Source organism: Alosa alosa, chromosome 15, assembly GCF_017589495.1.
Source record: "Alosa alosa isolate M-15738 ecotype Scorff River chromosome 15, AALO_Geno_1.1, whole genome shotgun sequence".
In the NCBI taxonomy this organism is placed as follows: Eukaryota; Metazoa; Chordata; class Actinopteri; order Clupeiformes; family Clupeidae; genus Alosa; species Alosa alosa.
In genome coordinates, this window is record NC_063203.1 from 245,920 (window position 1) to 273,807 (window position 27,888).

The 27,888-nt window shown below is 39.5% G+C and overlaps 1 protein-coding gene across 2 annotated transcripts in view; it reads right to left on the minus strand.

Annotated features, from left to right (window-relative positions):
- Positions 1-27,888, minus strand: part of ercc2 (excision repair cross-complementation group 2) — a 155,387-nt gene that overhangs the window by 102,371 nt on the left and 25,128 nt on the right. For both annotated transcript variants that reach the window (XM_048264434.1, XM_048264435.1), the window contains exons 2-9: positions 9,977-10,076; positions 9,820-9,897; positions 9,672-9,734; positions 9,474-9,587; positions 9,263-9,379; positions 7,030-7,146; positions 1,931-2,054; positions 1,730-1,826 (exon numbers count right to left, since the gene is read on the minus strand). In XM_048264434.1, coding sequence (XP_048120391.1) covers positions 1,730-1,826; positions 1,931-2,054; positions 7,030-7,146; positions 9,263-9,379; positions 9,474-9,587; positions 9,672-9,734; positions 9,820-9,897; positions 9,977-10,076 — 810 coding nt within the window. The remainder of the gene's footprint in view (positions 1-1,729; positions 1,827-1,930; positions 2,055-7,029; positions 7,147-9,262; positions 9,380-9,473; positions 9,588-9,671; positions 9,735-9,819; positions 9,898-9,976; positions 10,077-27,888) is intronic.

Consider the following 27,888-nt stretch of genomic DNA (forward strand, 5'->3'; position numbering starts at 1 on the left):
CGGTTACAAGTCCAGAGTGCTAACCAGTGGGCCACGGCTGCCCACAACATAAACACAAACAAGCGTGATCTCCTGTAGAATCCCTGACTGCGCCTTCAACGTTAGCCTACTATTATTTGTTGACATGAAACCTGAACGAACGGCAGCTGTTCTTGAAGTTTACTTGCGTCTATTTTTTTTTTTTTTAAATTAGCCAACTTTTTTTGCAGTGGCGCTTGAATTCCAGGAGTGGCACTGCGCCGCTGATGAATACATTGTAGGGGAAACACTGTATTCTAAATGTCTCAAAGTGTGTCGGGTCCCATTAATGGGGGATAGAGACATGACCGATGGGGCGCGACGAACAGGAGGAAATTTGTCTTTTTTGTGCCATCTTCATTAATAAATAAAGTAAATATTAATGAACACACACAGACACACACACATATATATATATATATATATATATATATATATATATATATATATATATATATATATATATATATATATATATATATATGGGGGTTCAATTGACACACATTTTGTGTGTTTGTTTTTTCAGAACAAAAGGTTCTAATCACTTGAATCAATGCACATCAATGCACTTATTCAAGAGCTCCTCATTGATATACAGCCAGGCTTAGCACACATCCCTGTGGTACGCTGGTGTTCAGGGTGATGGTTAAGGAGGTCCTAACAGACTGAGGTTTGTTGGTTAAGAAGTCCAGAATCCAGTTACAGAGGGAGGTATTGATGCCCAGTTCACTGAGCTTGGTGATCAGTTTGAAGGGGATGATGGTGTTGAATGCTGAACTGAAGTCAATGATCAGCAATCTCACATAGGTGTTGCTATTGTCAAGGTGGATCAAGGCAGAGTGAAGTTGTTGCGCTGTAGAGATGGCATCCTCCAGGCTCCTGTTCTGACGGTCGGCGAATTGGAAAGGGTCCAGTGAGGGTCGAAGCAGATAAGATCTTGAGGTGGGCCAGGAGGACCAGCCTCTTGAAGCACTTCATGATGATGGGGGTTTCATCATTTGTCCACAGAGTGATGAATACACCCACATCTTTACTTCTAAGAGACTCTGCCTCCATTTGCTTTTACCAACATTTTGTTAGCCCCGTCCCATCTTTTTTTGAAACGTGTTGCTGGTATCAAATTCTAAATTAACATACATTTTCCATGAAATAGTCAAATATGTCATTTTCAATATTTGATATGTTGTCTGTGTCCTTTTTACAACTAAATGTTTTTATTTGCATTTTACACAACATCCCAACTTTTTCTGATTTGGGGTTGTATATATCTATAATCACAGTGCCCTGGCCGGAAAATTATGGTAAATACAGTTTTAGAAAGTATGTAAGGAGCTAATAAGAGGTAAGCTAATAAAAAAATATAGTGGGGTTGTCAAGCTTACCATGGTGTACCGCCCCCACCACTACCCACCTACCCCAATGGCAGGTCAGCTACAATCACAAACGATAATCTAATCTGTAGGACACGCTAGTTTAAGATGCATCATTCAAAATACATAATTAGCTATGTTGAAAAGCAAAATGGCTGCCACAGCCACCACAAATCATTTTAAAAATTGTATGGTATCATTGATTTTTTGACCTTCCAAACATAGGGCACCATTTTGCCCTATTCTAAGTCATCTGATACACAAGTGTACAGTTTAAATTTAGTGTCACTCCATCAGGCTATGACAATAAACATTACTGAAGAATCATTAGAGTATTCTACCTCTGAATTGTGTTTTGCAAAGTGTCCACGTTGAGTTGACAGCGATCCAAGGTCCTGCGTGTGATGTTGACACTCATGGAATCAATGCACACACTATCTGGAAAAAAGAAAAATTACAACTAATTTACAAATAGCTAAAATGGCAGCTGCAGACATTTCAAATGGATTTCAAAGGTTATTTAGAGTCATGGTTTTAATTACCAATGTTGTGGGCTTCATCAAAGACAACCACTGACTTTTTAGCAAGCTCTTTGGAGACCAAGTCTGCAATCTTTGGGTCCAAGAGGTAGTGGTAGCTGTACACTATTATATTTGCATTAAGGATCTGTCAGAGGAATCAAAGTGCAATCAGAATGATTACAGATCACAACAGATGGCAATCCAAAAATAAATTTAAATGCAACTTTGTAGAACTTTATGAAGCCTTGGAGTTCCATAAGGTTCCGTTCTAGTGCCCTTACTGTTCACCACATACATAAATGACATTTGTACACATTGATCTATTAATGAGCAGAACACCTGTCGGAGTGCCTGTTATTCGAATATCTCTCAAACCGTTTGTCTGACTGATTTCAAACATAGCAGGTGTGTAAGGGCACGAGTGAGTGCAGTGTCAAGTTTGATGTTGTTTGGATAAGAAATGCAAAAAAATAAAAAAAACACACACACATTGGCTTTTCAGCCTGTTCTCACACCCCCTGTCACACAGCCCAGCACTGAAACAATGCACACAGGGGTGGAACGATACATGTATTCGTATTGAACCGAAACGGTACAGGCGTCAGGGTTCGGTGCATGATTTTACACAGAGAATACATGTACACGGTATAAAAATAAATAAAACTTGTGCGCAAATTAATTAATGTACTGCGGAACTACTGTTAGATACCGTAGTTCTTTAGGGACACTTAATCTGTAGTCCCGCCTTAGCTCTGGCGTCTAGGTAGCCGAGGTCCGCTTACAGTTATTTGTCAGGTTGACGGTCAAGTGAGTCAGTCAGAGATAGCAGCACTAAGGACGGTATGGCGAGTGGTGGCGACCCACAAGAGTTAGAGGTCTCTTTAAGATCGCAAGTTTGGGAAAACTTTGGTTTCCCAATCAGTTACAGTAGTAGGCCTACAGGTGAGAGAGTGGTGGATAAGACTGTGTCGGCATTGTTTCAGATGTAGGTCTACCAATCACTGGAACAAGACAAAACATTTCTCCCTATGTGTAAAATGCAAATAAAAACAGAGTGTGATAATATACAAGTCTCGTAAACCCATATATAGCAGCAAAAATCACAGAAGTAACGTTGCAGTTTTTCCCACAGAATTCAATTCTATGGCCCCAGCTGTGGCGCAACTGGCTGGGGCACTTGCACCATACGCCGGCAACCCGGGTTCGATTCCCGCCTTGTGGTCCTTTCCGGATCCCACTCCTGCTCTCTCTCCCATTCACTTCCTGTCACTCTCCACTGTCCTATCATTAAAGGCATAAAAAGCCCAAAAAAATATACTAAAAAAAAAAAAAAAGAATTCAATTCTATTTGTGGTGGTAGGTTTGCAGAATTAACTCGAATGCAACAGTTTTTAACAAATTAGTAGAGCACTGTTATGATACTAAACAGATTTAAGGCGAGACACGGCAGGTGAAAACATAGTTTTTTCATGTACTGGTCAATGTCGAGATTTTGGGCTAATTTGCTGCTACCTTAGCATGTATTCTTTCACACTACTACAACAACAAAGCCCGATTTACACATTTAGGTGTTTATTTCATTACATTTTGTCTACTCGCGCCTGTATATTTCTCCTAAATTCACCAAAAGTTAGTCTTCTAACGTTTCATGCTCTACCGCGACCGTGATACAAAATATAACATGTGTAGTACCGTTGGAAAGCTCTGTTTTTCCTGCATGACAATGTACTATCCAAATATGGACACTTCCTTTGTAACCGCAACCAATCACGAAAGTTCAAAGGCGAGTCTAGGCTGAGAACGGAATTGGCTGTTTTCTCAAATTGAGTTTTTCTCATTCTCCAGTAGAAACATCTCCGCCTATGTAGCACCTATGTACACCAAACTTTCCAGTTATACACTTAGCAGTATTCTGAAGATATTTACGGAGGGATTTGTTAATAAATCATTCCTGGCCTGATTTATGTGACATCTTAATCAAATTTCCTATATACATTTTTATAATACATTTTTTGTTCATACTTGTGTGAGTAATCAACTGAGGAAGTTTCATGGTGATGTCTATTATTTTAAAATACCCTATTCACCTGTAGTGTCTCGCCTTAAGCACAATTTAGTACAACCAGGAAAATCATTGTGTGGTGGTCAATGTTGATATTGTGGTGGGCCGCCACAAATAAGTCAATGTATGGGAAACACTGCGTTGACGCAGCAGTAGATATAGCAGAGGGAAGAATCCATCAGCAAAGTGTTATTTAAATAAACTCCTGGTGCCTCGTTTTATGAGTAAAGAACATAGTTGTACTACTGTAGAAGTTTCGTACCATTCAGGGCATTATTAGTGGAGTAATTTACGAGATACTCTATAGGTTCCATAAGCGCCTGCAGAAAGTCATTAGTTTCTGACAGCGCTACTCGACCAGAGTTCGACCAAGGGAAAACAGGTTCTGGGAGGGTGTTTGGCTCGGGGTCATTGTGCAAAGGACCCTAGGGTGAAATTACTCCGCATCATCGCTTTAAGTTAATCCATCATTATGGAATATAAGAAATATGGCAAGTGTGCAAATCTGCCTAGAGCAGGCCGTCACCCCAAACTGAGTGAACCGTTCTAGAACAATAATGGTGGGGGAGGCCACCAAGGCACCTATGACAACTCTGAAGAAGTTAAAGGGACACCAGGCAACGTTTTCGTGTTAATTAATCATCTTCGTAAGTCGGTATATGGTTAAATGACTCATTACGGGGCGAATAAAGGCTCTCTCGCCCGCCCCTACTGCTTGTAGGAAGAATATCCCACTTGCAAGTTCGGTGTATCCTACCTGCCGACCTTCAGTCTCACAAAGTCTCAGACATCGCGAGAAGCAGGATCAGTTTACATCCTGCATCCCCAGCACAGAGGCAGGCTAACGAAACGCTAGTGATTGTTGCAAACGTGTGTATAATGGCAGAGCCGGCGAATAAGCAGTGAAAACCCTTGACGGAAGATGCAAAGAAAAGGAAAAGAGCTTCAGACCGAGCGAGGGCTCGCACACATATCGACACGTACAGACGGTAGGGGGAGCTTCGTAGAGAAAAAGCATCAGGCTTGCCTGGTATCCCTTTAAAAGCTTCAGCAGCTGAGATGGGAGAAACCATGCATACAACAACTTTTGCCAGAGTTCTTCACCAGTCAAAGCTCTATGGGTGAGTGACAAAGCTCTTATTAAATCTCGACTCAAAGTTCACCCAAAGACATGTGGGAGATTCCAAGGTCAAATGGAAAAAGATTTGTTGGCATGATGAGACCAAAATGGAGTTGAAAATGGTGTTACAGGGTATCTGCACATTTTGGAAGTACAAATGTAATGACTTTTAAGACATTTTTTAAGACCTCTAAGGGTAAAAAATAATACCAATAGCAGAACTCATCATCATTGTCTTGGGAGAGACAGGTAAAATGAAACAACTGCCAAACCTGAAGAAGTGTTTGGAGTATGCCTTATGTTTGAAATGAAAAACTTAAGAAAATGGACATTAACACATACTATTTTTGTAAAGTTTCTTAATGTCAGAAATGTAAATAAAATTGACAAATTGAGAGAATACCTGAAAAAAATAACCATTTACAGTAGGCCTACATTAACTCTGGAAATCTCTGCATGAAAATTCTGTTCTCTGAAAAATCCTGGTGATATCAAGGACTGACACAGACCTCTCCCTCATAACATCAAATAAGCACTACAATGTTTCTTTTTTTACTCCGAATTCATAGCAAGTAGCCTATTGCCATAACCCACATATCAATACATAAAGATTGCTCTGGAAATGCAAATATTGACATTTGCAAAACTCTGCGCTCTCCGAGAAGCTTACCCTTTAGTAGGGTACTATGAAAAGTTATGTTAACCACCTGCATTAGCCTACATGGATAATGTAACTTCTTTTGTCACCTTATCAACGACCAAACTAGCTTGCAAATATATAAGTAATGTTAATTTACGGTAATTCTTAATCTCTTAATAGTTTTCCATATCCCTTTGCAAAAGAGCTCCTGAACGGTCCTCACTCGAGGAGCCAGACATGCAGAATGAATAGGGGGAATGAGAGGTCAACAGTGCTGGTGTTGACTTGTGGCATTAGGCTACAAATTCTATCATTCCAGCTTGCTAATGTTTCAGTTAATGGATGAAAGCAAGGAAATTGAATCCTGAGTTGAAAACTGACAGGGTTTACAACTGGAGGGGCATGTTTACAACTGGCTTCCAGTAAGTCAAACAATTGACTTTAAAGCACTATTGCTTGTTTATAAATCAGTAAATGGAGCAAGACCTAAATATCTATCAGACATGCTTCAGCAGTACACACCTTCTCGTCCTTTCAGGTCCCAGGTGAAAAACCTGTTAGTAAAACCTACTGTTGGAACTAAACATTGTGAAGCAGCTTTTAGCTGCTATGCGGCTCAGCTCTGGAACCATCTTTCGGATGACATCAAAAAGGCCCCAGTTGTAGCCAGTTTTAAATCTAGACTTAAGACCAAACTGTTCTCAGATGCTTTCTGCTAACTGCGCTGAGTTACAAATTCTGAATCTGCCTTGATAATTATTCTATTATTACTTTTTTACTACTTTTGCCTTTGTTTTTGCTTACTAATTCTTCTTTATTTTTAAATGATTTTACCATGTGTATATCATTTATTATTATATATTTATATATTCTTTTTATTATGATCTTTACCTTTTGAACTATTCTTGTTGCCCTTCTATGCTTTTATTTGTTATTATTGTTTGGTTTTGTTTATGTAAAGCACATTGAGTGACCTCTGTGTATGAAATGTGCTATATAAATAAACTTGACTTGAAAACAGCTAAGTTTTACATGCGCAGTCTACATGCACTCAATGCGGCCTTTGATGCACGGTGACAAAATTTCGAAGGCACATGACCCCTCGCATGCCATGTTGATGATGACACATGGCACTGTGTGTCAGCTTGCTCAGACGCAATACAATCCTTTTAAAATCCTTTCACACATGTTTTTTTCACAAGTTTACTGCTATTTACCACTTAATTCTGTCTGAATAGGATAAGAAACAGCATACAGTATCTTAACAGATAGTAGGGAGCAGTACCAATGACACTTACTGAGTATCTTGCCAGGTAGTAGGGACACCATCCCTTTCTACGCCCATAATCCTTCAAATCATCCAGGTTGTATACACCAGCTGAAACTGGCACCTGCCTTCCCACTGCATCAAACTCCTGAAACATTCAGACAGGAGGATTAAAACAACATTCTTGTTTGAGATTCAGCTTTCCAGAGGGGTATTTCACAAAACCTAAATAATGGATTAAGCTGGAATTGTTTGGCTATTCTGGCTGAATTTAGCCTTGACTTGGTTTCACAAAAAATTATATTTTTTTTAAATAAAAAACTCAAAATGCACTGTTCCAAATTATTATGCACAACAGAGTTTCAAGACATTTTATAGGTTGTAAATAGAGATGCACCGATATGGAATTTTAGGGCCGATAACTATAACCGATATTTATTGGTTTGTTGTGGCCGATACTAATACTAATACGTCCACCACCAATGAAGGACAAAACTCATAATAGTCATAATAGTCAATAATCATGGTTCAGCAGTCAACAAAATAGCAGTAGCCTCGCCCTATGTGTGGCTCCTTCGAGTGAACCTGACGTCAGCGAATTGCAAGTGAGTGGCTAGCGACAGTGTATAGGGAGGGAAAGTGAAAACCAGCGCCCCAAGTGGTTGCGAGCAGCTCCAATGTTAAGTCCCATAGACCTATTTTTAAAAGAAATACCTAATCAGCAAAGTTATCCACCAAAAATATTTTCAGTGTGTATACACTAATAATCTACTAACTGTGAAAATGTCAGGCCCAAGCTAACAAAATGCAAATTACTAAAATACAACTTAGAACTAGGCCTACTTATGTACTTGTCTCACCGAAGCAGGGCTCTAGAGTGTGTGACCTAAGGTTTCAACAGTGCGACCAGCCCTTCGAGCGAAAAAAAAAGTTTACGTGACTCTGAAAGTCTACCTGGGCCCATAACATGGTCTTAACCAATCAGAAATCCCCATCTGATTGGCCGTGGTTCAGACATTCCAGTATGTGTGTGTGTGTGTGTGTGTGTACGTTTGAGAATATGCTAGTTAGATGAGAGATCGTCGATGCTGGTTAGCACTCTGGACTTATAACCGGAGGGTTGCCGGTTCGAGCCCCGACCAGTGGGCCGCGGCTGAAGTGCCCTTGAGCAAGGCACCTAACCCCTACTGCTCCCCGAGCGCCGCCGTTGAAGCAGGCAGCTCACTGCGCCGGGATTAGTGTGTGCTTCACCTCACTGTGTGTTCACTGTGTGTTGTTTGTGTTTCACTAATTCACTGATTGGGTTAAATGCAGAGACCAAATTTCCCTCACGGGATCAAAAAGTATATATACTTATACTTATGTGAATTTGCTTTACCATGTGAATTTGTTCTGTGAAGTTACAGCCAGACTTAGTTATAGTCTTATTTTGCTCGCTAAACACCACAGATAGTCTATATAATGCCATGGGGTAATCATTTTAGTTGTGATAGCCTAGTTATTTTAGAATTATTAACATTGTTGCTTGCTTCTTTTGTTGATGGATGTTTGAGGAATAACCTACAGCAGTAGTAGATTGAGAATGGAGGGCAAATTTCCAAAGGTGATTTCAATGAATTCGGTGATAGACAATATAAATCCTATATAGGGGCAATTCCGCCCAAAATTGTCACATCGATAACGGCAACACAATGCCATGGTATTTAGTTGCCGTTATGAATGTGACAGTTTTGTGTGGAATTGCCTAGTCATACTATGTGTTTCTGTACAGTGGTGTGCTCTTTTCTTAATGAAGTCGTGTGCCTAGATGAGGAAGCACTCATGTGGGTGCACACGTAATTATGCATTCACTTGGTCCACCATGCCTACTCTCGCTGTTTTACAGAAACAGCCATGTTTCCCCATTCAAAAAAGAAAATCTTCGGTTTTAGTCTACTGTAAATCAAAAGCTCTTGTTCAACTTTGTGTGAATAACGCTATTTTCTGTGACTTTTCATTCCAACTGTGGGTTTCTTTTGAGGAATAATGAAAATGCGGACACTCTGAATCACTTACATTACACTTGGCTTGACCTAGTCGCTCCTACCCATCCTGGATTGGCATTAATGAAATGTGTTGAGCTAGGATGACCAGACAACGCTAGGTCAAGCCTCAATTTATCTCTCATCTTGGATTTCTTAGTTTTGCTTTTGTGAAATAACCCCTTGTGGTATTTGTAGTCATGATAAACAATATTGGCACTAATGTTTGTTCTTGCACTTTACTTCATAGAAGCAGCAGGATGGCAGGCTGGGGTTACTATGGCGTTGTGCTCGAATATACGAAGCAGTCAGACTGTGACACTTCCCATCCACCTCCTTCCCAAAACGCAGTGAACTGACCTGAACGAGGACATGGACATATATATAGCAAACATGCAGTTAATCAATATAGTATTTTCTTCACATAATGAACAGAACAGTTGTGAATACACACCTCTGGATGAATACACAGGTTTTTTCGGGAAGAGAGAGCCAGTGCTAATAAGTTATTTTCCTTGCCAGTCTCTTTAACATAAAATTCAATAAGTTTCCTCAATTCCTCCACAACCTGACAAAAAGAGGAAAGACCACAACATTAAAGGATTATCAGTGGCATCTTGATGTCCTGGTAGTAAAAATAAACACTTCTCACCTTCTCTATCTCAGGCACTGTCCGTGAACAATAAATGAGTTTGGTTACCTCCAGGGGATGAGCCTGTATAACAAAAACAATCTTGTTGGCTAAAGACAGCAACAACTTCTAACTGTATGTCAATAAGTGCATGGGTATGGTTACTCACTCGCTGATATGCAACAATTAGGGACAGAAGAGAAACAGTTTTTCCCGTCCCTGATGGCATCTCCAAAACACCATGTCCCTACAGAGAAGTTTTTGTATGTAAGGGAGCACATGACAAACTGCTTTCCATCACAGGGGGGTTAAACAATATTTCTTACCTTAGCATCAAGTGTTCTCTTGAGTTCCAGCATATAAGAATACTGTTCAGGGTAAATGTAGTCATACGGAAAGTAAACCAACAGCCCTTCAATATTTAACCTTGAAGAGATAAAAATGATGATTAAATATCTTCCAAATCTCCACGATCTAAAAAAGAGCACCACTTTGAACAACAGAAACTATAAGACTATCACTATACTATAAGATATAATGTAAAATATGACTATTAAGCTAAATATCACAACAATAAATAAAAAAATCAAGGAATTGGACTGAGATCCAAGCTTTCAAGATGCTTTAATAATCAGCTATTATCAGGGTCCAAGCAGTGCAAAGCATCCCAAATAGGAATGTCACAAGACCAAAAATGTAGTAGGGTCATTCCGTGTCAAATCTGGGGCGCGTTTATAGAAAAGTTAGCAACGGCGTTGCTCAATCACTGTGGTACGACGCAACTTGTGATAAAACAACGACGTTGTAACACCCGTTTCCAGAAAGCATCGTACCTGTGTCGCAATTCGCTACCTCCGGCGTTCGAATACCATAGTTCCAACAACGTTGTTGATGATGCAGCGATACATATCATTGGTGGAAACAGTGGCAACGTGTAATACCCCACCCCCAAGAAATTCTCTGCCATGGCCTATGTCGACATTTTTCTAATTTAAACCAAGTGATTAATGCTGGCATTGTCATTGCCATCAGTAAAAATCTAAACCTATTGCAAGCATATAAAACAGTTTCAGGGTATCGCAAGGGTTATTGTCAGTCTCGTGGCTTAACGGCAGCGGAGTTCGCATCCTCTCTCTCTCCATTTTACTTAAGTAAGAGCCTACAAGACACAACAATAGGTTTTGACCATAAATATGTATGTATATAGTTACTCTACATCCAGAGACCAATAGGTACATGACATCAGTCAAAAACAATTGAATCCACGTGTCACACTAGTTCACCTGCACATAGCCAAAAGCAAGGGGACAATCTCATTTCAAGAAAATCGAACCTACAACGCTGGGACAAGTCACCTGCTTTAGCCACTACACCATTTATTTATCACTGTACTGATTTTAAGAGTCTGTGAATATTATAATACTAGCCTATCAAAAAAGTAAGTCAATACTCGAATTAACATACACTGCGTTCCAAATTATTATGCAAATTACATTTTTCTCAGATTTTCCTAAATAGTTGATGCAAATGACAAAAATAAATAAAATGTTCAAGTCATCAACCGTTAAAGTATAATTCGAATTTTATTGAACAATCCTCCCAATGAGAACAGTATTTTTTTTTTAAATAAAAAACTCAAAATGCACTGTTCCAAATTATTATGCACAACAGAGTTTCAAGACATTTTATAGGTTGTAAATAGAGATGCACCGATATGGAATTTTAGGGCCGATAACTATAACCGATATTTATTGGTTTGTTGTGGCCGATACTAATACGATAACCAATAATATTGCTCTTGAAAAAAAAATGTGAAAAGTGATTTGGGGACAGCATTTAATAAACATAATTTAATTGCAGTATTTTTTCCACCACCAATGAAGGACAAAACTCATAATAGTCATAATAGTCAATAATCATGGTTCAGCAGTCAACAAAATAGCAGTAGCCTCGCCCTATGTGTGGCTCCTTCGAGTGAACCTGACGTCAGCGAATTGCAAGTGAGTGGCTAGCGACAGTGTATAGGGAGGGAAAGTGAAAACCAGCGCCCCAAGTGGTTGCGAGCAGCTCCAATGTTAAGTCCCATAGACCTATTTTTAAAAAAAATACCTAATCAGCAAAGTTATCCACCAAAAATATTTTCAGTGTGTATACACTAATAATCTACTAACTGTGAAAATGTCAGGCCCAAGCTAACAAAATGCAAATTACTAAAATACAACTTAGAACTAGGCCTACTTATGTACTTGTCTCACCGAAGCAGGGCTCTAGAGTGTGACCTAACGTTTCAACAGTGCGACTAAAAAAAAATGAGGTCGACCAGCCCTTTGAGCGAAAAAAAAAGGTTTACGTGATTCTGAAAGTCTATCTGGGCCCATAACATGGTCTTAACCAATCAGAAATAAGGAAGGGCAGGACCCCCATCTGATTGGCCGTGGTTCAGACATTCCTGTATGTGTGTGTGTGTGTGTGTGTACGTTTGAGAATATGCTAGTTAGGTGAGAGATCGTCGATGCGGAGCTAGTCTTCGGTTAGCTAGAGGCGAGTAAACCAAGACCCATCAGACTTAGTGGAAACAACATAAAGAGAACGCTTGACAACTTCTTCGTGAAGTTAAGGCCCGATTCATCCGAAGGTCATAGCCAATGCTCTGACACGGAGCCATCAAGTTCCCATGTTATGTCAACCCAGAGTCCGGAGACAGCACCAGTTAATGAGCCAAATACGATGGACTCCAATATCGCCACAAAGAAATGCGTCATTGTTTACGGTCATATCTTGCGGGGAGGAAGACCGGTGAATATATTAATTGGACACATCGAAGTGAAGCATGCCCATGCCCAAGGTAAGCCATGTCATGGCATGTTGCCTCTGTCAATAATGTGCCTCCAGTTAATCTTTTTATTGAAAATAATAATAAATATAACATTCAAATTAAATATAGATTGCATTACAAACTCTTGATCTGAGAAGTAAATAATATTATCTTTTTATTTGTTTTAGGAATTTATACTGCCTCAAAAAAAGCATTTTAGCATTAAGTTCAACACTTGCACATTTAATTTAGATTTTAAAATTTCATTTATCTTGAGATATTTTAAGTTTTACATTTAAAGTGAAGCACTTTAAGCACCAGCACGTTTTCAATAAGTTACCTGCGTTCTGAAATTTTGCTTCAAATAAAGAACTATGTTGAACATATTGTTATCCAAATCATTTACCAGTCAATATAGACAGGCAGCTATTTAAAAAAAATCCTGTAAAACTGCAATGGAATGGGGTCGGAAAAGAAAAAAAGTTGGGAGCACCAGTGCAACCAGTGAAAAAAGTTAGTCTAGAGCCCTGCAAAGAGTTTGTTAATTTGTGCCATTTTTAAGTGCAAACACACCAGCACAAGACGGCTCTAGATAGGGCTGAGCTCCGCTCTGCTAAGGTTAAATGGCGGATCATTCATGAGAGGATTTTGGGATGCAGAGATTCAACACAGATCCACAGATCTTGTTAGAATGGTGAAATATATTCATACCGCTGACATTATATTAAGGAAGAAGTATAGACAACCAAGCTCAAGTACCTCAGTGTAGCCAGATGGGCCTTACGTATGCCTAGTCTGGAAATTAGGGCTTTAAAAAAATATCGGCCCAAATCATCGAAATTCTGTTATCAGACCAATAATATTATTTTTATTTTTTCACTTATCGGCCAATAATATATCACCCGCCGATATATCGTCATTTGTTGAATTTGCAGCATTAGGAGGTGATATAAATTAAATCAAAAGTTATTTCAATCAAAAACATCTTAGCCAAGTTACATGTTAACATAGGACCCCTTCATTGACATCACCTTCACAATTCTTGCATCCATTGAACTTGTGAGTTCTTGAAGAGTTTCTGCTTTAATGTCTTTGCAGAATAGCCTCCCAGAGCTGCCAGAATGTCAAAATAGCCTCCCAGAGCTGCTGCTTGGATGTGAACTGCCTCCCACCCTCATAGATCAGGGACCCTAAAGGGGTCTACCAGCTCTTTCCTCGTGATTCCGGGCCAAAACATCACTCCCCCACCTCCTTGCTGATGTCTCATGGTGATGCCTTGTTGGGACATGGTGGCCATTCACCAACCATCCATTACTCCATCCATCTCTAGGGTTGCACAGCACTCATCCGTAAACAAAACTGTTTGAAAATTAGTCTTCATGTATTCCTGAGCCCACTGCAACCGTTTCTGCTTGTGAGCATTGTTTAGGTGAAGTGCGGGTTTTTTTCTAAAACCAGACTGATTTCAGTGTTTCCCCTACAATGTATTAATCAGCGGCGCAGCGCCGCTCCTGGAATTCAAGGGCCACTGTAAAAAAAGTAGACGCAAGTGAACTTCAGGAACAGCTGCCGTTCGTTCAGGTTTCATGTCAACAAATAATAGTAGGCTAACGTTGAAGGCGCAGTCGGGGATTCCACAGGAGATCACGCTTGTTTGTGTTTATGTTTAAGTTTATTAGCAGACGCAATTTTGTGCAAAAAAAAAGGTAACCTACATTATGTTAACCAAGGAACCAAATTAAACACGCCAGCGAGATAGCTCGCCCTTACCTTCAGTAGCCTATTCCCAGATAAATTCCACGCATTGTTTCATTTTTGTTTGTGATACAGGCAATGCTTTCAAGCCCTGTGTTGCTAACATACCTAGGCTGTGAAACTAAGGTCTAGATAGCCTATTGGTGGGTTTAATTGAATTTGAGTAATAGGATACGCAAGCATTTACATCTGAGATAGTTTGTAATTCTTGTAGAGCTCACCAAAATTTTAGATATGATACAAGACACAAATTTTCTTCGAATTTTTGACCATTTATTTTTTACCAAATGACATGGGAAACATAATTAATTTCATCCACATATTCTTATGCACCATGCACAACAACGCTACTAAGTTAGCTTAAAACCGTGAGAATCAAGCCAGCGTCACGGGCGTCACGGCATTAAAGTGCTGTGCAAAAGTTAAGACACCCATGCTGAAATTGACTAAAGGGAGGAATAAAAAACATATTTTGCCTTTTGTCTTAATGCCTTAATTAAAAAAAAGGACATCAATTATTTTTTAATGTATCATGTATCGTAAATAAATAAATGTTATTATATATAAATGTCTTAACTTATGCACAGCACTGTATATTCTAAATAGTAATTAGTTTGTACAGTGGCCTACAGTGTACAGTTGTACAGTGGCTAATACTAATAATGTAAATGAAAAAGGTGAAAGAAAAACATGAAAAATCCTGTTCAAGTACTGCAATAATCATGCTTTGTAAATGCTTGTGTTGATGGTTATGTCATAATTTGTAACTCAATCTGTCCATTTCTTTCACAAAATCCACCAGAAGTCACCATTTAATGAGTCATTTTTTCACATTTTTCTCTTTTTTTTGGCTTCCTACGATCAACAGCACCGCTGCTGGAAAAAATTCTAGGGGAAACACTGGATTTATGTTGACTTACAGTGGGCATCGCTTTCAAATGGCCAATTCAGTCGCGCATTACGAGGCGTGAAGCTGCGTGAAGCTTTAATATAATAATAATAATAATAATAATAATAATAATAATAATAATAATAATAAGCTTTATTTGTATAGCACCTTTCATACACAGAATGCAGCTCCAAGTGCTTTACATTTGAAGCATGTAACCCAATAATAGTCAGTCAGTCATTATCAATCACTTTTCTTCATTGCTGGGGCCGTTTATGATTTACTCAGCAACATATCAAAAATATAGAAAATAACATGTCATAAGACTGGCAGCCTTAACCCTTTACCCCCCACAAGCACACCATATGGCAACTGTGGCAAGGAAAGACTCCCATATTCCAGGAAGAAACCTTGAGCAGAACCTGACTTAATAGGGGGAGCCCATCTGCTTCTGGCTGGTTGCGCCCTCCAATAGCAGCAGATGTAGAATAATCTGAAAAAGTAGTCTACAGGATAAGATGAGTTACCTAAAAGCTTTCCTGTACAGGTATGTTTTCAGATCTTTTTAAAAAATATTTACTGAACTCGCCTGCTTGATGTACAGAGGCAGGGTGTTCCATAGTTTGGGGGCATAATGTATAAAAGCAGCTTCTCCACTTTGTTTGTGGAGCACTTTAGGTACGATTAAAAGATTAGAATTGGATGATCTAAGTTTCCTTTGTGGTTGATAAGATATTAAAAGCTCAGAGATATATGAAGGTGCTATGCCATTCAGAGCTTTGTAAGTAATTAACATAACCTTAAAATCAATTCTATAGGAAATAGGGAGCCAGTGCAGTTCAGCCAACACAGGGGTGATGTGTTCTCTCTTCTTGGTCTTACTTAAAAGTCTAGCCATGAGAGTTCTGTATGAGTGCCATTTTTTTTTTTATTAGATGTTTTTTGGGAAGACCAGTGAAAAGTGCATTGCAGGAGTCTAACCTGCTAGTGATAAAGGCGTGAATTAGTTTTTCTGCATCTTGTTGAGTTAAAAAGGGCCGTGACTTTGGCAATGTTTCTCAGGTGGAAATAGGCTGCCTGAGTAACTTTACTGATATGGGGCTTAAAACTTAACTCTGCATCTAAGATGACACGAGGCTTGTTACTTTTGGTTTGACCTGGTGTGCCAAGTTCCCCAGATTACTAAGAATAATATCTCGCTTTTAGTTTTGGTCCAACCAGAAGTACCTCTGTTTTGTCATCATGTAGTTTCAAAAGTTTTTGCTCATCCACTGATTAATGGAGGTTAGGCATGCAGTGAGGGAGCAAAGGCCATCTGGTTAGTTGGCTCCACAGAAATATACAATTGGGTATCATTGCATAGCTGTGGAAGTTTACATTATGCTGACTTATGGCGTTTCCAACGGAAGCATATATAGGGAAAATAGCAGGGGACCAAGGCAGCTCCCCTGGGCCACACCAAAAGGCAAGTCATGTTTTCAGAAACATGATCTCCTAGACTGATATAAAAATCTCTGCCAGTAATGTAGGTTTGAAAACAGTTTAGAGCATTATCAGAGACCCACTTCGCAAGGCGGTGAATTAGGATGCTATGATCAATGGTGTCAAATGCCACACTCAAATCCAGAAGAATAAGGATTGAGACTTTGTTTGAGTCAGTAGCCAGTCTGAGATCATTGACTATTTTTACTAGAGCGTTTCTGTGCTGTGATTTGATCTAAAACCTGATTGGAATTTTTCAAGGATACTGTTTTCGTTGAGGAAGGTATTTAACTGATTACAAAGCGACTTTTTCAAGTACTTTGCTCAGGAGCGGTAGATTTGATATAGGCCTGTAGTTGCTCAAATTGGTATGGTCAAGATTTGACTTTTTAAGTAAAGGTTTCACAACAGCGGTTTTAAAAGCAGTTGGAAATATACCTGTTTCTAATGAGGTATTTATTACCTTGAGAATAAAGGGAGCTAAGCTATCATATACTTTTTGAGGAATCTAGTAGGGATTGAATCAAAAAACACATGTTGAGGAGCGGTTTGAGTTATAATTTTACTAAGCTCAGATTGAGTAATAGTGCTAAAGAACCTTAATTTTGGGGGGCTGTTTTTTGGGTGTACTATCAAACATATTACTTGTGTTACCAATAGCCTCCCTTATAGAAATGACTTTGTTTTTGAAGAAGTCTGCAAATTCTTCGTGATCTTAGAGAGGATGCCTGACTGAGTGTATCAAAAGGTGTTTGATGCAATAGCCTATCAATGGTAGAGAACAACACCCTAGAGTTTCCACTGTTTTCAGCAATTACCTTAGAGAAGTGGTTCCTTCTCTCATTCCGAATAGCTCTATTATAATTTGCTATTTTTTCTTTTAGAATGGCACGGTGAATCTGTAACTTAGTTTTTCTCCATGTTCTCTCAGCTTTTCTACATGATCTTTTTAGATCATGGATATTTTCGTTCATCCAAGGTGTCAGTTTGCTACAGGGCCTTTTTTTAGTCTTTAAGGGTGCCACTCTGTCAAGCAGAACGCCTAATTCACGATTGAGAACATCTACCATTTGATCAATGGGATGATGTAAAATATCTAAATTTATGGAGTCTATAAGAGCTATGAGCTGCTGTTCTGCTCTAATGTCCAAGAGTCGCGATTTAGTACCACTTTCAGCCACTGTGCGTCGCTCTGCCACTGTACATCGCTCTGCCTGCTGCCCCTTCTGAAAAAGCTCGATTTACCTCGATTTAGGCTACTTGGGTATGGCTTAAGGCTTGACTACACGGTGGTAACGAAAAATCTAAATCGAAATTTGCTGTCTACATTATTGTCAGTGTTGGGAGTAACGCCTTCATTAAATCAAAACAATGTTGTAATTGAGACAGTAGAGAAATAACTGTTCAGAATTAATCTGTAGCCTTGGGTAGGCTTCTGCAACGTTTTTAACAGGCTACGCAATAGAGGCTTAGACAACTATGACCCACGTTTTGGTTTCGTAAATTAATTCTTGACTGCTATGTAGTCAATTGACTGCTTGACATGTCATTTTTATTTTTCTGTACAATAAACAAATACATCTGCCGCAGAATTATATTCATATTTGGAACTTACATAGTCCAATGCATCGTTACACTACATTAGTGTTTCCCAAAACCATAGTAGCAACTATCGTTCGCAACCACTATCGTAAAGTTGTGTAGTTACAACTACACCTCTCGACCTGTGGTAGAATGCTAGTAGAAGCATAGTTCCAGGGACCTTCATGTCAAAGACGTTACTGACGCCAGTTATTTGTTTGCAAATTAATAATTATGAATATATTTAGGTTTCTAATTGATATTTACACTTCTAACCACCATACATCCATATTTTAAAATGGCCAAGGCAGAAAATACATGAATTAAAAGTCAATTTGCAGCCATGTGCACGTAAGTAAAGGTCACACACCTGCAGATAACAATAAGGTGGTGGACACTTTTTGACGAGTCAGCTGAGAATATGAGAATATGTAGCCTATGATTTTCAAGGGGTCCTTGTTAGTTTACGCAAACCAAGCCAAGAAGGCTGATTCTGATTTTGATAATATGATCTGCACAAAAGATAAACTTATGTAAACAACGATGTCAATATTGTTGACCCAGATTCGAACTCTTGGACAGGGGACTGGTAACTGCTGTGCAACTGCGGCTGTCATCTGCCGGCCTTAACGCAATGCGCCACAGAAGTATGTGCAGGTGCCCGTTCACGTGCTACTAAACGTCATTAACCACCTTAGACTTAACGTCCAGACTACTGAAGTTTGGAAACTATCATGGTCCAAACTTATAGTACTATATAAAAATCGACAGTTTTGGTAAACAGTCGTAACTTACATGTTGGTTAGTTGAGCGATGCATCGTTAGTAAAAGCTAACCTCCGTGGTAATACGGGAACGCACCCCAGATCAGCTTGTAGGCCATTAGCAATCTGTTTATTTTATTTTATGAAGCCTACACAGTAGATCACATGCCACATTCTCACTTTCAATAGACAGATGCAATAGCCATTGGTCAAGTATTGAGTATAAAGCAATTAAGATAGTACCCTATACAAAAAGTACTTCATACTATTACTATACTGTTAAAACGAATAGCATTTTGCAACTTGACAAAACACTGGATTAAATATCGAGGCACTGGGAGAAAACTTGTACATCCATTGGCCCATGGGGAGATCACATGCCAGTTGCCTCTCCCTTCAGTGCTATGACTCGTTCAGCTGTGAGCTTGTTTCGCCAAAAAAAACTCTATTGCAGATACAGTGGGCATCGCTTTCAAATGACCACTTCATTCGCGCATTACGCGGCGTGAAGCTGCGTGAAGCTTTTAGTACCACTTTCAGCCACTGTGCGTCGCTCTGCCACTGTACACGCCGCTCTGCCTGCGCCCCTTACATAATTGTTGCCGAGAGTAATCCCAGCCTAATAAATCATGCATAATTAAACATTACCTCGATTTAGGCTACTTGGGTATGGCTTAAGGCTTGACTACACTAAAATCGAAATCGAAATTTGCTGTCTACATTATTGTCAGTGTTGGGGTTAAGCAACTTCATAAAATCAAAACAGTGGTGTGATAATTGAGCCAGTAGAGAAATAACTGTTCAGGAATTAATCTGTAGCCTTGGGTAGGCTTCTGCAGAAAACAATGTTGTTGCCGATTTAATACTATCTGGCGACGTTTTTAACAGGCTTTAATAGAGGCTTAGACAACTATGACCCACGCTTTGGTTTCAGAAATTAATTTGCCCTACTTCTTGACTGCAATGTAGTCAATTGACTGCTTGACATGTCATTTTTATTTTTCTGTACAATAAACAATTACATCTGCTTTATGCCGCAGAATTACATTCATATTTGGCTGACTGCAGACGCCAGCCACTTCCCCCCCCATATTCCAAGATTAAGATAGTATGAAGTGCTTTTTGTATAGGCTACTATCATAAAAAAATAGTTAAAACGAATAGCTATTTGCAATTTGACAAAACACTGGTCCTCATTTTGCGAATGCGAGGACGATATGAGCATGTTGCATTTAGTTAGATGTCCGAGTCAAGCATAATGTTTGAAAACCACTGGCTCGTCATCACAATAATTTAACACACGACAGTTGGATAACCTACTTCATCATGTCCCCATGCCTACATTTTTGTGAGTAGCATAGAGATCGTTAAAAACAATAAAGTATGGCTCTCCGTTTGGGACATCGAAAACTTATAATTTTTAATAGACTACCGTCGAAGATGCTGATTTGCAAAAGCCTCGGGATAACACGTTATCTCCACTATCATCAGTCATGCCCCTTGATCAAAGTGGGGAATGAAATAAAAGTTTGAGAACCACTGGCTTAACAAGTTACCTACAGTCCAGAACACAGAATCTGTTATATTCTATGTTATATGCAATATTCTGATGATCGGCGATGATATCGGCAAATGTTTGTTTTCCAAAGTAAGAATTTCACTTCACCATGCACCTTCGACAATAACTGGCCTACCTGGTATCATTACAAACATTATTCTGTGTCCTAAAACTGGCATATTTTATGGCATTGTGTCATGTAAGTTCGTTGCAAAATCTAGAGAAATGTGTGAGGTGGTCAGCGGGGGACAATTGAGACACACATTGGATTGTGTTATTACTTGAACATTCCACACTATCCACAGCTGTGGTAGGCCTATCAGGGCAGGAGGATTACTGTCAGCGCAGGCTTTATATAAAATTCTTCAACAGAAGGCCCGAATGTTGTCTTGTTTGTGGAGCTTTGCTTCGCTTCTGTAATTTCGGCTTCAATGAAAAATGAGGGCTTTCCTCAATGACCCTCCGAGAATAAATAAAGGTTGAATGAATGAATGAATGCAGGCTTGCCCAAAATAAAGGCATGTGGTTTTGGCATGAGCCTACAGTAAATAACAGACCAGCCAGAATGTGCGTTATGATGCTTTTTTACGAGCAAGATGTTTTAGCACCCCACGCACACTGCATGTTCTTAAATAACAATGATCATCAGTAATATTCGACCATTAATTTGGGTAAATGGGCAAGCGTGACCACCTTGATTGGCTGATGATTGTAACGCTGGCATGATTCCAAACACCTCCCTTACGATGATGAGTGACAGGTCTCAGAATGCGTGCGCTACATAAGGACGGAAGATGATGAATAACTGGGGCAGAGGCTATTCACAAAGGCTTTTATCTTACTACTAGGAGTAGGCTACTCCTAAATCGCGACTTAAAGATTTTAGATTGGAGTTTTCTTAAACGTTATTCACAAAGCCTTTCAGACAACTCCTAAACTAGGAGTGAGTCTTCGTGGCTATGGATGACGCCATTACTCATGCACGAGCTTGACTGAAGTGACCACCTTGATTGGCTGGACGATTGTAACGCTGAATTCCAAACACCTCTCTTCCGATGATGACTGACAGGTGACAGGTCGGAGAATGCGCGGCGCTACACAAGTAGTGCGAAGGACGGAAGATGATTAATAACTGAATAAAAGGCCTAGCCTAAATGAATAAAGAGTAAGGCAAAACAAATAGCTTAGTAGCCTAATGAAACATAGGCCTATGGATTGATGCAGTAGCCTACCTTTGCAACATTATTAAATGAATCTGTCACCATATCCCTAGGCTCGTTTGCAAAGAGGAGAACATTTTAATTTGATTCACAATGAAACGTTACATTTCATTTACATGTTAACAATGAGTAGTTTTGGTTGTTGTTGGTGGCGTTATTGCATCCCTTTTATGAATGCAAAATTGTTCCCCTTGCGATTGGAAGCTCCTGTTAGCATAGGCTATTTCAAAACATCGCAATGTAAAATGCCACAAAAAAGCTGTTTATGAATAGGTCTTAGTGAGTTAGGAGTCCTCTCGACTTAAGCTGTCCCAGACTTAGGTGCTACTTTTAGGTCTAAAATGCTTCGCGGAATTACTTTTTTGTGAAAGAATTAGGAGTCCTAAAGTTAGGAGTGACACGCCCATTATTTTTAGGAGTTGCTCCTAAATTCGCCAGTTAGGAGCTACTTTTAGCCTTAAAATTCTTTGTGAATACGGCCCCTGAATAAAAAGGCCTAGCCTAAATGAATCAAGGCAAAACAAATAGCCTAGTAGCCCAATGAAACATACGGATTGATGTAGTATCTTTGTAACATTATTAAATTATTCTGTTACTATGCCTACGTTTGCAAAAGAGAACATTTTAATTTGATTCACACTAATGTTACATTTAATTTACATGTTGACAATGATTAGCCTAGTTTTGGTTGTTGTTGGCGGCGTTATTGCATGTTAGTTATGCCTACAATGCAAAAATGCTTCCTCGCGATTGGAAGCTCCTGTAGCTGCATAGGATTTCAAAACCGCAGGTTTGTGAATAGGTCTAAGGAGTGAGGAGTCCTCTTGACTTCTTTTAAGCTGTCAGAGGTGGGAAGGTGTGATTTTTTGGGGGAAGGGCCGGATTAACTGGGCACAATTGTCTGATTCCCCCCAGCCAACGTGAATCGGGTGGTTAGTTAATAGGCCTATCGTGAAGATTTTTCCTGCCATCTGAAAGGCACGAGCGCATCTGTGAGGCCAAGCCTCACCAAGTAGCTTGTTTGTTTACAACTAACATTCCATTTAATTAAACTGCTTTATAGGCTATGCCGAAATAGTTTTCAACATTTTGAATATTAGTGTCGGGTGAATTGAAATGTTCTCAAAGTAGCCTTATGGCTGAAAGCTGCTTGGGACCCCCACCCACCCAAGCAATATAACCATACAAACGCGCTTCCTGCACTCATTGTTTCAAAAGGAGTAATTTTGGCTTTGTCAGAACTGAAGAGCTGTGGACGGCATGGCACGGTATGCCCAATGAAAATAAATTAACGCAACGCAACACAACACAACACAGACCTTCTCGCGTCAGTCACTGACATGAACGAAACACAGAACCCGCTTCTCTCCACGGCAGTCACTGACAGTAACCTAGAATAAATGCATGGGAAAAACACTTCCCCATGACAAAAGATTATCGTAAAACACTGAAAGTTAATATTTTGTCACTAGCAACATTCATCTGTCCTTTGTCAAATGTATTATGTTCCAAGTACCCTATCGTAATTCTGCTTCATAAAGTTGAACAAATACATTTGCTTATTTCACACAAAAAAATATAAATAGCCAGTCTACAGTGCAGAGTTGGTAAGTTATGGTAGGCCAACCTGCAGTGAACATACAAACAGGGGAAATTATTTCTCTTGCAGCTGAGTAGCCTCAGGTGCCTACACGAGACATAAGGCTAACATGCAAGCCAATGAATCGTGCTTCACAACAATCGCGCCGTTAAACTTAAATAGGTTAACATCACTCTAAGTTCGCCTTCAAGCAAGGAAAACGATGATTTGAAGACATCTGTTTAGTTGGAAGGGCAAGGGGTAGCAACAGGGCAACACAGAGACAGGCCCGATGGCAGGGCTGTTTTGAGAGTATGAAAATATGGGATATTCTACGGGAAAACATTAAAACGGCAAGACAGCGGGTAAAGTTAAAATACGTGATAAACACGGAAAAAGTTGGCATGCATTGTTTCGTCCCGTGCACAGGGATTATTTGTCATACTATTAATCACGATGATTATTTGTGAAATTGTGCAAACAGGCGCAAATACATTTGAAAAGGAAGGACTGGTAGCATGCAAGCTCACGGAAAGATTGATTTAAGAACGTTATCACAAAGTGTGTGGCCGCGCGCCGGGCGGAAGACAATTGGGGGAGGGTCATGTCTTTTTTAACAATTCTGTTGGAGGGTCATTGAACAATTTCTAGCAGGCAAGAGAGGGTCATGCAACTTCCAACTGAAGCACTCAAAATTCCTCCGGTGGCCCCTTCAATAAATAACGATCAGTCCCTAGATTGCTGCTGGGCTATATGTCTTGGTTCTGTTAACAACTCATTGTCAAACGCATAGCCTATCTCGCGGCTGCATCCATTACAAACAAACATGCAATGTGAACGTCTGGGATTGGGGAGAGCACTAAATGCTCTACTGAATAAGCACGAAGTCAAACCTTTAAATGAAAAACACTCCAATAATCCAAAAAAATAAACCGCTAATGAAGTAAACTTGTGACCATCAAAAATCGTTTATCGATTGTAACTCTGAGCAACGGAGGTTAATATGCTCCATGTTTTGTCCAAATGATGACTGTCTATCATCGTTGCACTCGGAGAAAACCGGAATGTTTCATCCCCGTTTCAATCGTCCCGGTTGTACCTACTCAAAAACATAGATAGAACCTTATTATTCTAAGGTAGCGAAATAGCGTTCAGCATGATTCATGCCCAATTAATTCCCCTGTTAAAGTGTTCGCCTTTGTAGTTTGGTTTTCGTGATAGCCTATGATAAACGGCTTATGGCCAAATATGTGAAAACGTTAAAATACAGTAGGCGATAAACCCGAAAAAGTTGACAGTGATTTTTTCATAATCACTTTGGAGGGTCATAGAAAAATGTATTGCTGGCGAGGTAGGGTCCGTCGTTTTTTTGGACTAATGCTCCCAAAACTCCTCCGGTAGCCCCTTAAATAAATAACGAACAGTCCCTAATGAAGTAAACTTGTGACCATCAAAATCGTTTATTGCCTGTAACTCCGTGATAACAGGGACGTAACAGGAAGGCATTTGGCTGAGCAACGGAGGTTAATACTCTATATTTTGTCCAAATGATATCTGTCTATCATCGTTGCACTTTCGGAGAAAACCAGAATGTTTAATTTGTCCCTGCGTCTCACGGGCTGCAAAGCGGGATTCACTCGCAGTTAACCAAATATTTCTTTATTAGGGCAGGGCAGGCATATTTCTGGCTATTACATTATTTCTAAACCAGTCTGCTAAAGTCTGTAGTGAAGTCTGTGTAGGGTTTCCAGGCTCCATTTCTTTTACGAGACACCCTGCTCACTTGAGCCATCTACCGGTTGTTTGGGTTGTTGCAGCGTCTCACTGGAAAAATACAAATTAAAGTCGGCGTGATACAGCAGCGTGATCCCAGCGGACCCTTGAAAGTGAAGCTGGCCAAGTCGAAGCACTGCCCACTGTATCAATGCGTCTTTGTTCATGGGTTTGGCCTCACAGCAGAGGCTTAGACAACTATGACCCACGTTTTGGTTTCGTAATTTGCCCTACTTATTGACTGCAATGTAGTCAATTGACTGCTTGACAGGTTATTTTTATTTTTCTGTACAATAAACAAATGCATCTGCTTTATGCCACAGAATTACGCACTTGGCCAGCCTATAGAACGGGCACATTTTGGAGAGAATAGAGAATGTACGCGTGCAAGAATCTGTAGGCTATTTGTGGCTGGTTACCAGCAAACAATGTTTAATGCATTAACTCAAGACATCAAACATTTTCTAAACAATACAAACAGAAAGGATGCAGCAGGCAGCAAATGTAGAAGAGTCATTTCCAGTGGAAGAACAAAATGCTGAATGAAGCCCAAAGATATGAAGGCATATCTGACAAGTTGTTATTTTTTGAAGACGTAAATGGTTGGGCTATAGGCCTAGTTTGCAAGAAGGAGACATAAAGCGTGAGCATGCCACACTATCCACAGCTGTGGTAGCGGGGAGTAGGAGGATTACTGTTAGCGCAGGATTTATATAAAATTCTTCAACAGAAGGCCTGCCTCGAATGCAGGCTTGCCCAAAAAAAAGGCCTGTGGTTTGCGCAGCCTACAGTAAGTAGGTCTTAGTTAGTTAGGAGTCCTCTAGACTTCTTTTAAGCTGTCTCAGAGGTGGAAAGTTGTGTTTGTTGGGGGCAGGGCCGGATTCACAATTCATAGACCCTTGGGAACAAATGTCTGATATAAAAAAATATATGTTTTGAAAACTAGCATTAAACTGGATTCGATCCCGCAAAAGCAACACACGCGTGACTCTCTCCATCCTGATTCCCTACTCTTTGAGCCAACTAATATGTTACGCGAATCAATTAACTATCGTAGGCTACCATTAATTAATAACGTAGGCAACACCCAGGTAACATGTTGTCCAGGCTATCTGAAACAAGGGGTTGCCTCTCATCTACAACAACTGGTTACCTTTAGCTGCTACAGTCGTCAGTGCACTGTGCACAGTAGGCCTATGCTACTCTTTGTGGTTGATCAACTAAAAATAAAATGTAAAATTAATCATAATAGTAGTTGTATCTTGTATGCCTGTATTTTAATTTTGTTTTATATATATATATATATATATATATATATATATATATATATATATATATATATCATATATATAGATATATAGATAGTATATATATAGATAGATAGATAGATAGATATAATAGATATGTTTATGTTTATTGTTTGTACTGTATTGTCTATTGTAAATAAATATTGTTTACTGTTCTTATTGGTGTTTATTATTGTTAGCAAAAAAAACAAAAATAAATTGAAAGAAAGAAATGCTTAATATTTTCTTTAAGGTTCTGTTACTATATTAAAACTAAGATAAAGGAATCAGATTTCCAGTGGTTTAAAGTGATATGATGAATTGGACTTCCACATTAACTGGACTTATACTGTTCTTCCACATTCCAGAAATGTAAATTACTTTAACTTTTTATTTTTAAGATTAACACTGAAAAATCTTCTCATTAGAATTGGGAAGCTTTTGTTGCCTATCTTCAAGTAAAACAAAAATATATAATATAATGTTCACAGTCCAAATAAAAAAAATGTTATTATTCAAAATGTGAAAATATGGACTTATATGGTTCTTCGTCTCAAGGCCTCAATTATCAAGCTAAATCTAGGCAAACAAAGGCATCCCTAGGCTGATAGTGTCCCCAAGATCACCTGGGGTGCGTATTTGTGAATCTGTTATTTCGGGAATAAATAAATTTTTATTTGTACGACAGTAACGGTAGCCAGCTAGTATTTAGCTGTGCAGTATGTACATTTAGTAAACCTCCCTCATGATAACTTGACGTGCTAGTGAGGGATTTACTAGCACGCTCGCCTCCCGATCCGAGGTGCTAGAGAGCAAATATACATTCAGCCAGCTCAAAAAGCAAAATGCTCTGTTTTACAGAAGTATACACTACAACTACAGCTGTTACTTGTCAACCAAAGGCCATCTTAGTGACAAAAGTTAACCAAACCAATACCTGTGGTGAACTTAGCAAAGGAAATAACAGAGGAGGAAAAGTAGGCTGAGCATGCAATCAAACTGATGCTTCACTTCAGCCAGAACTGTCTGACCCACCTGCTATAAACTCACTCCTTCCTCTCTTTCATGAAAAAGCTGCCAGCTTTTTATCATGGTCAGACATGGCATGAATGTTGTAAAACAATTGACAGAGCACCTCCCGGCCAGGTCCCAGTTATGGCATTTGACCTACCACTATATTTACAAAAATGGTTCAGTGGAGTGATCCAGACTGTTATGGGGAGAGGTTTGTGATCCTTGGAGGGTTACACATGGAGATGACTCTATGGAACACAATCGGATAACTTTCAGATGGAAGTAGTTGAACAACTACACTATGTGATGCTGGGGTGGCTACCTCTGGAACAGCATACTCTTTATAAAGGGTGGGCTGCATGGAAACCATTTCCAGAAGGATTTGTTTTCTCATTTCCAGAAGGATTTGTTTTCTCAAATAGGTCTCTCAATGGAAAATATCCCTCCCACACAGGCTGCACTGATACAGCATTCAAATAGAGCAGTGTACCAAGCTAGCATTTGCAGGCTACCCAGTCAGTGC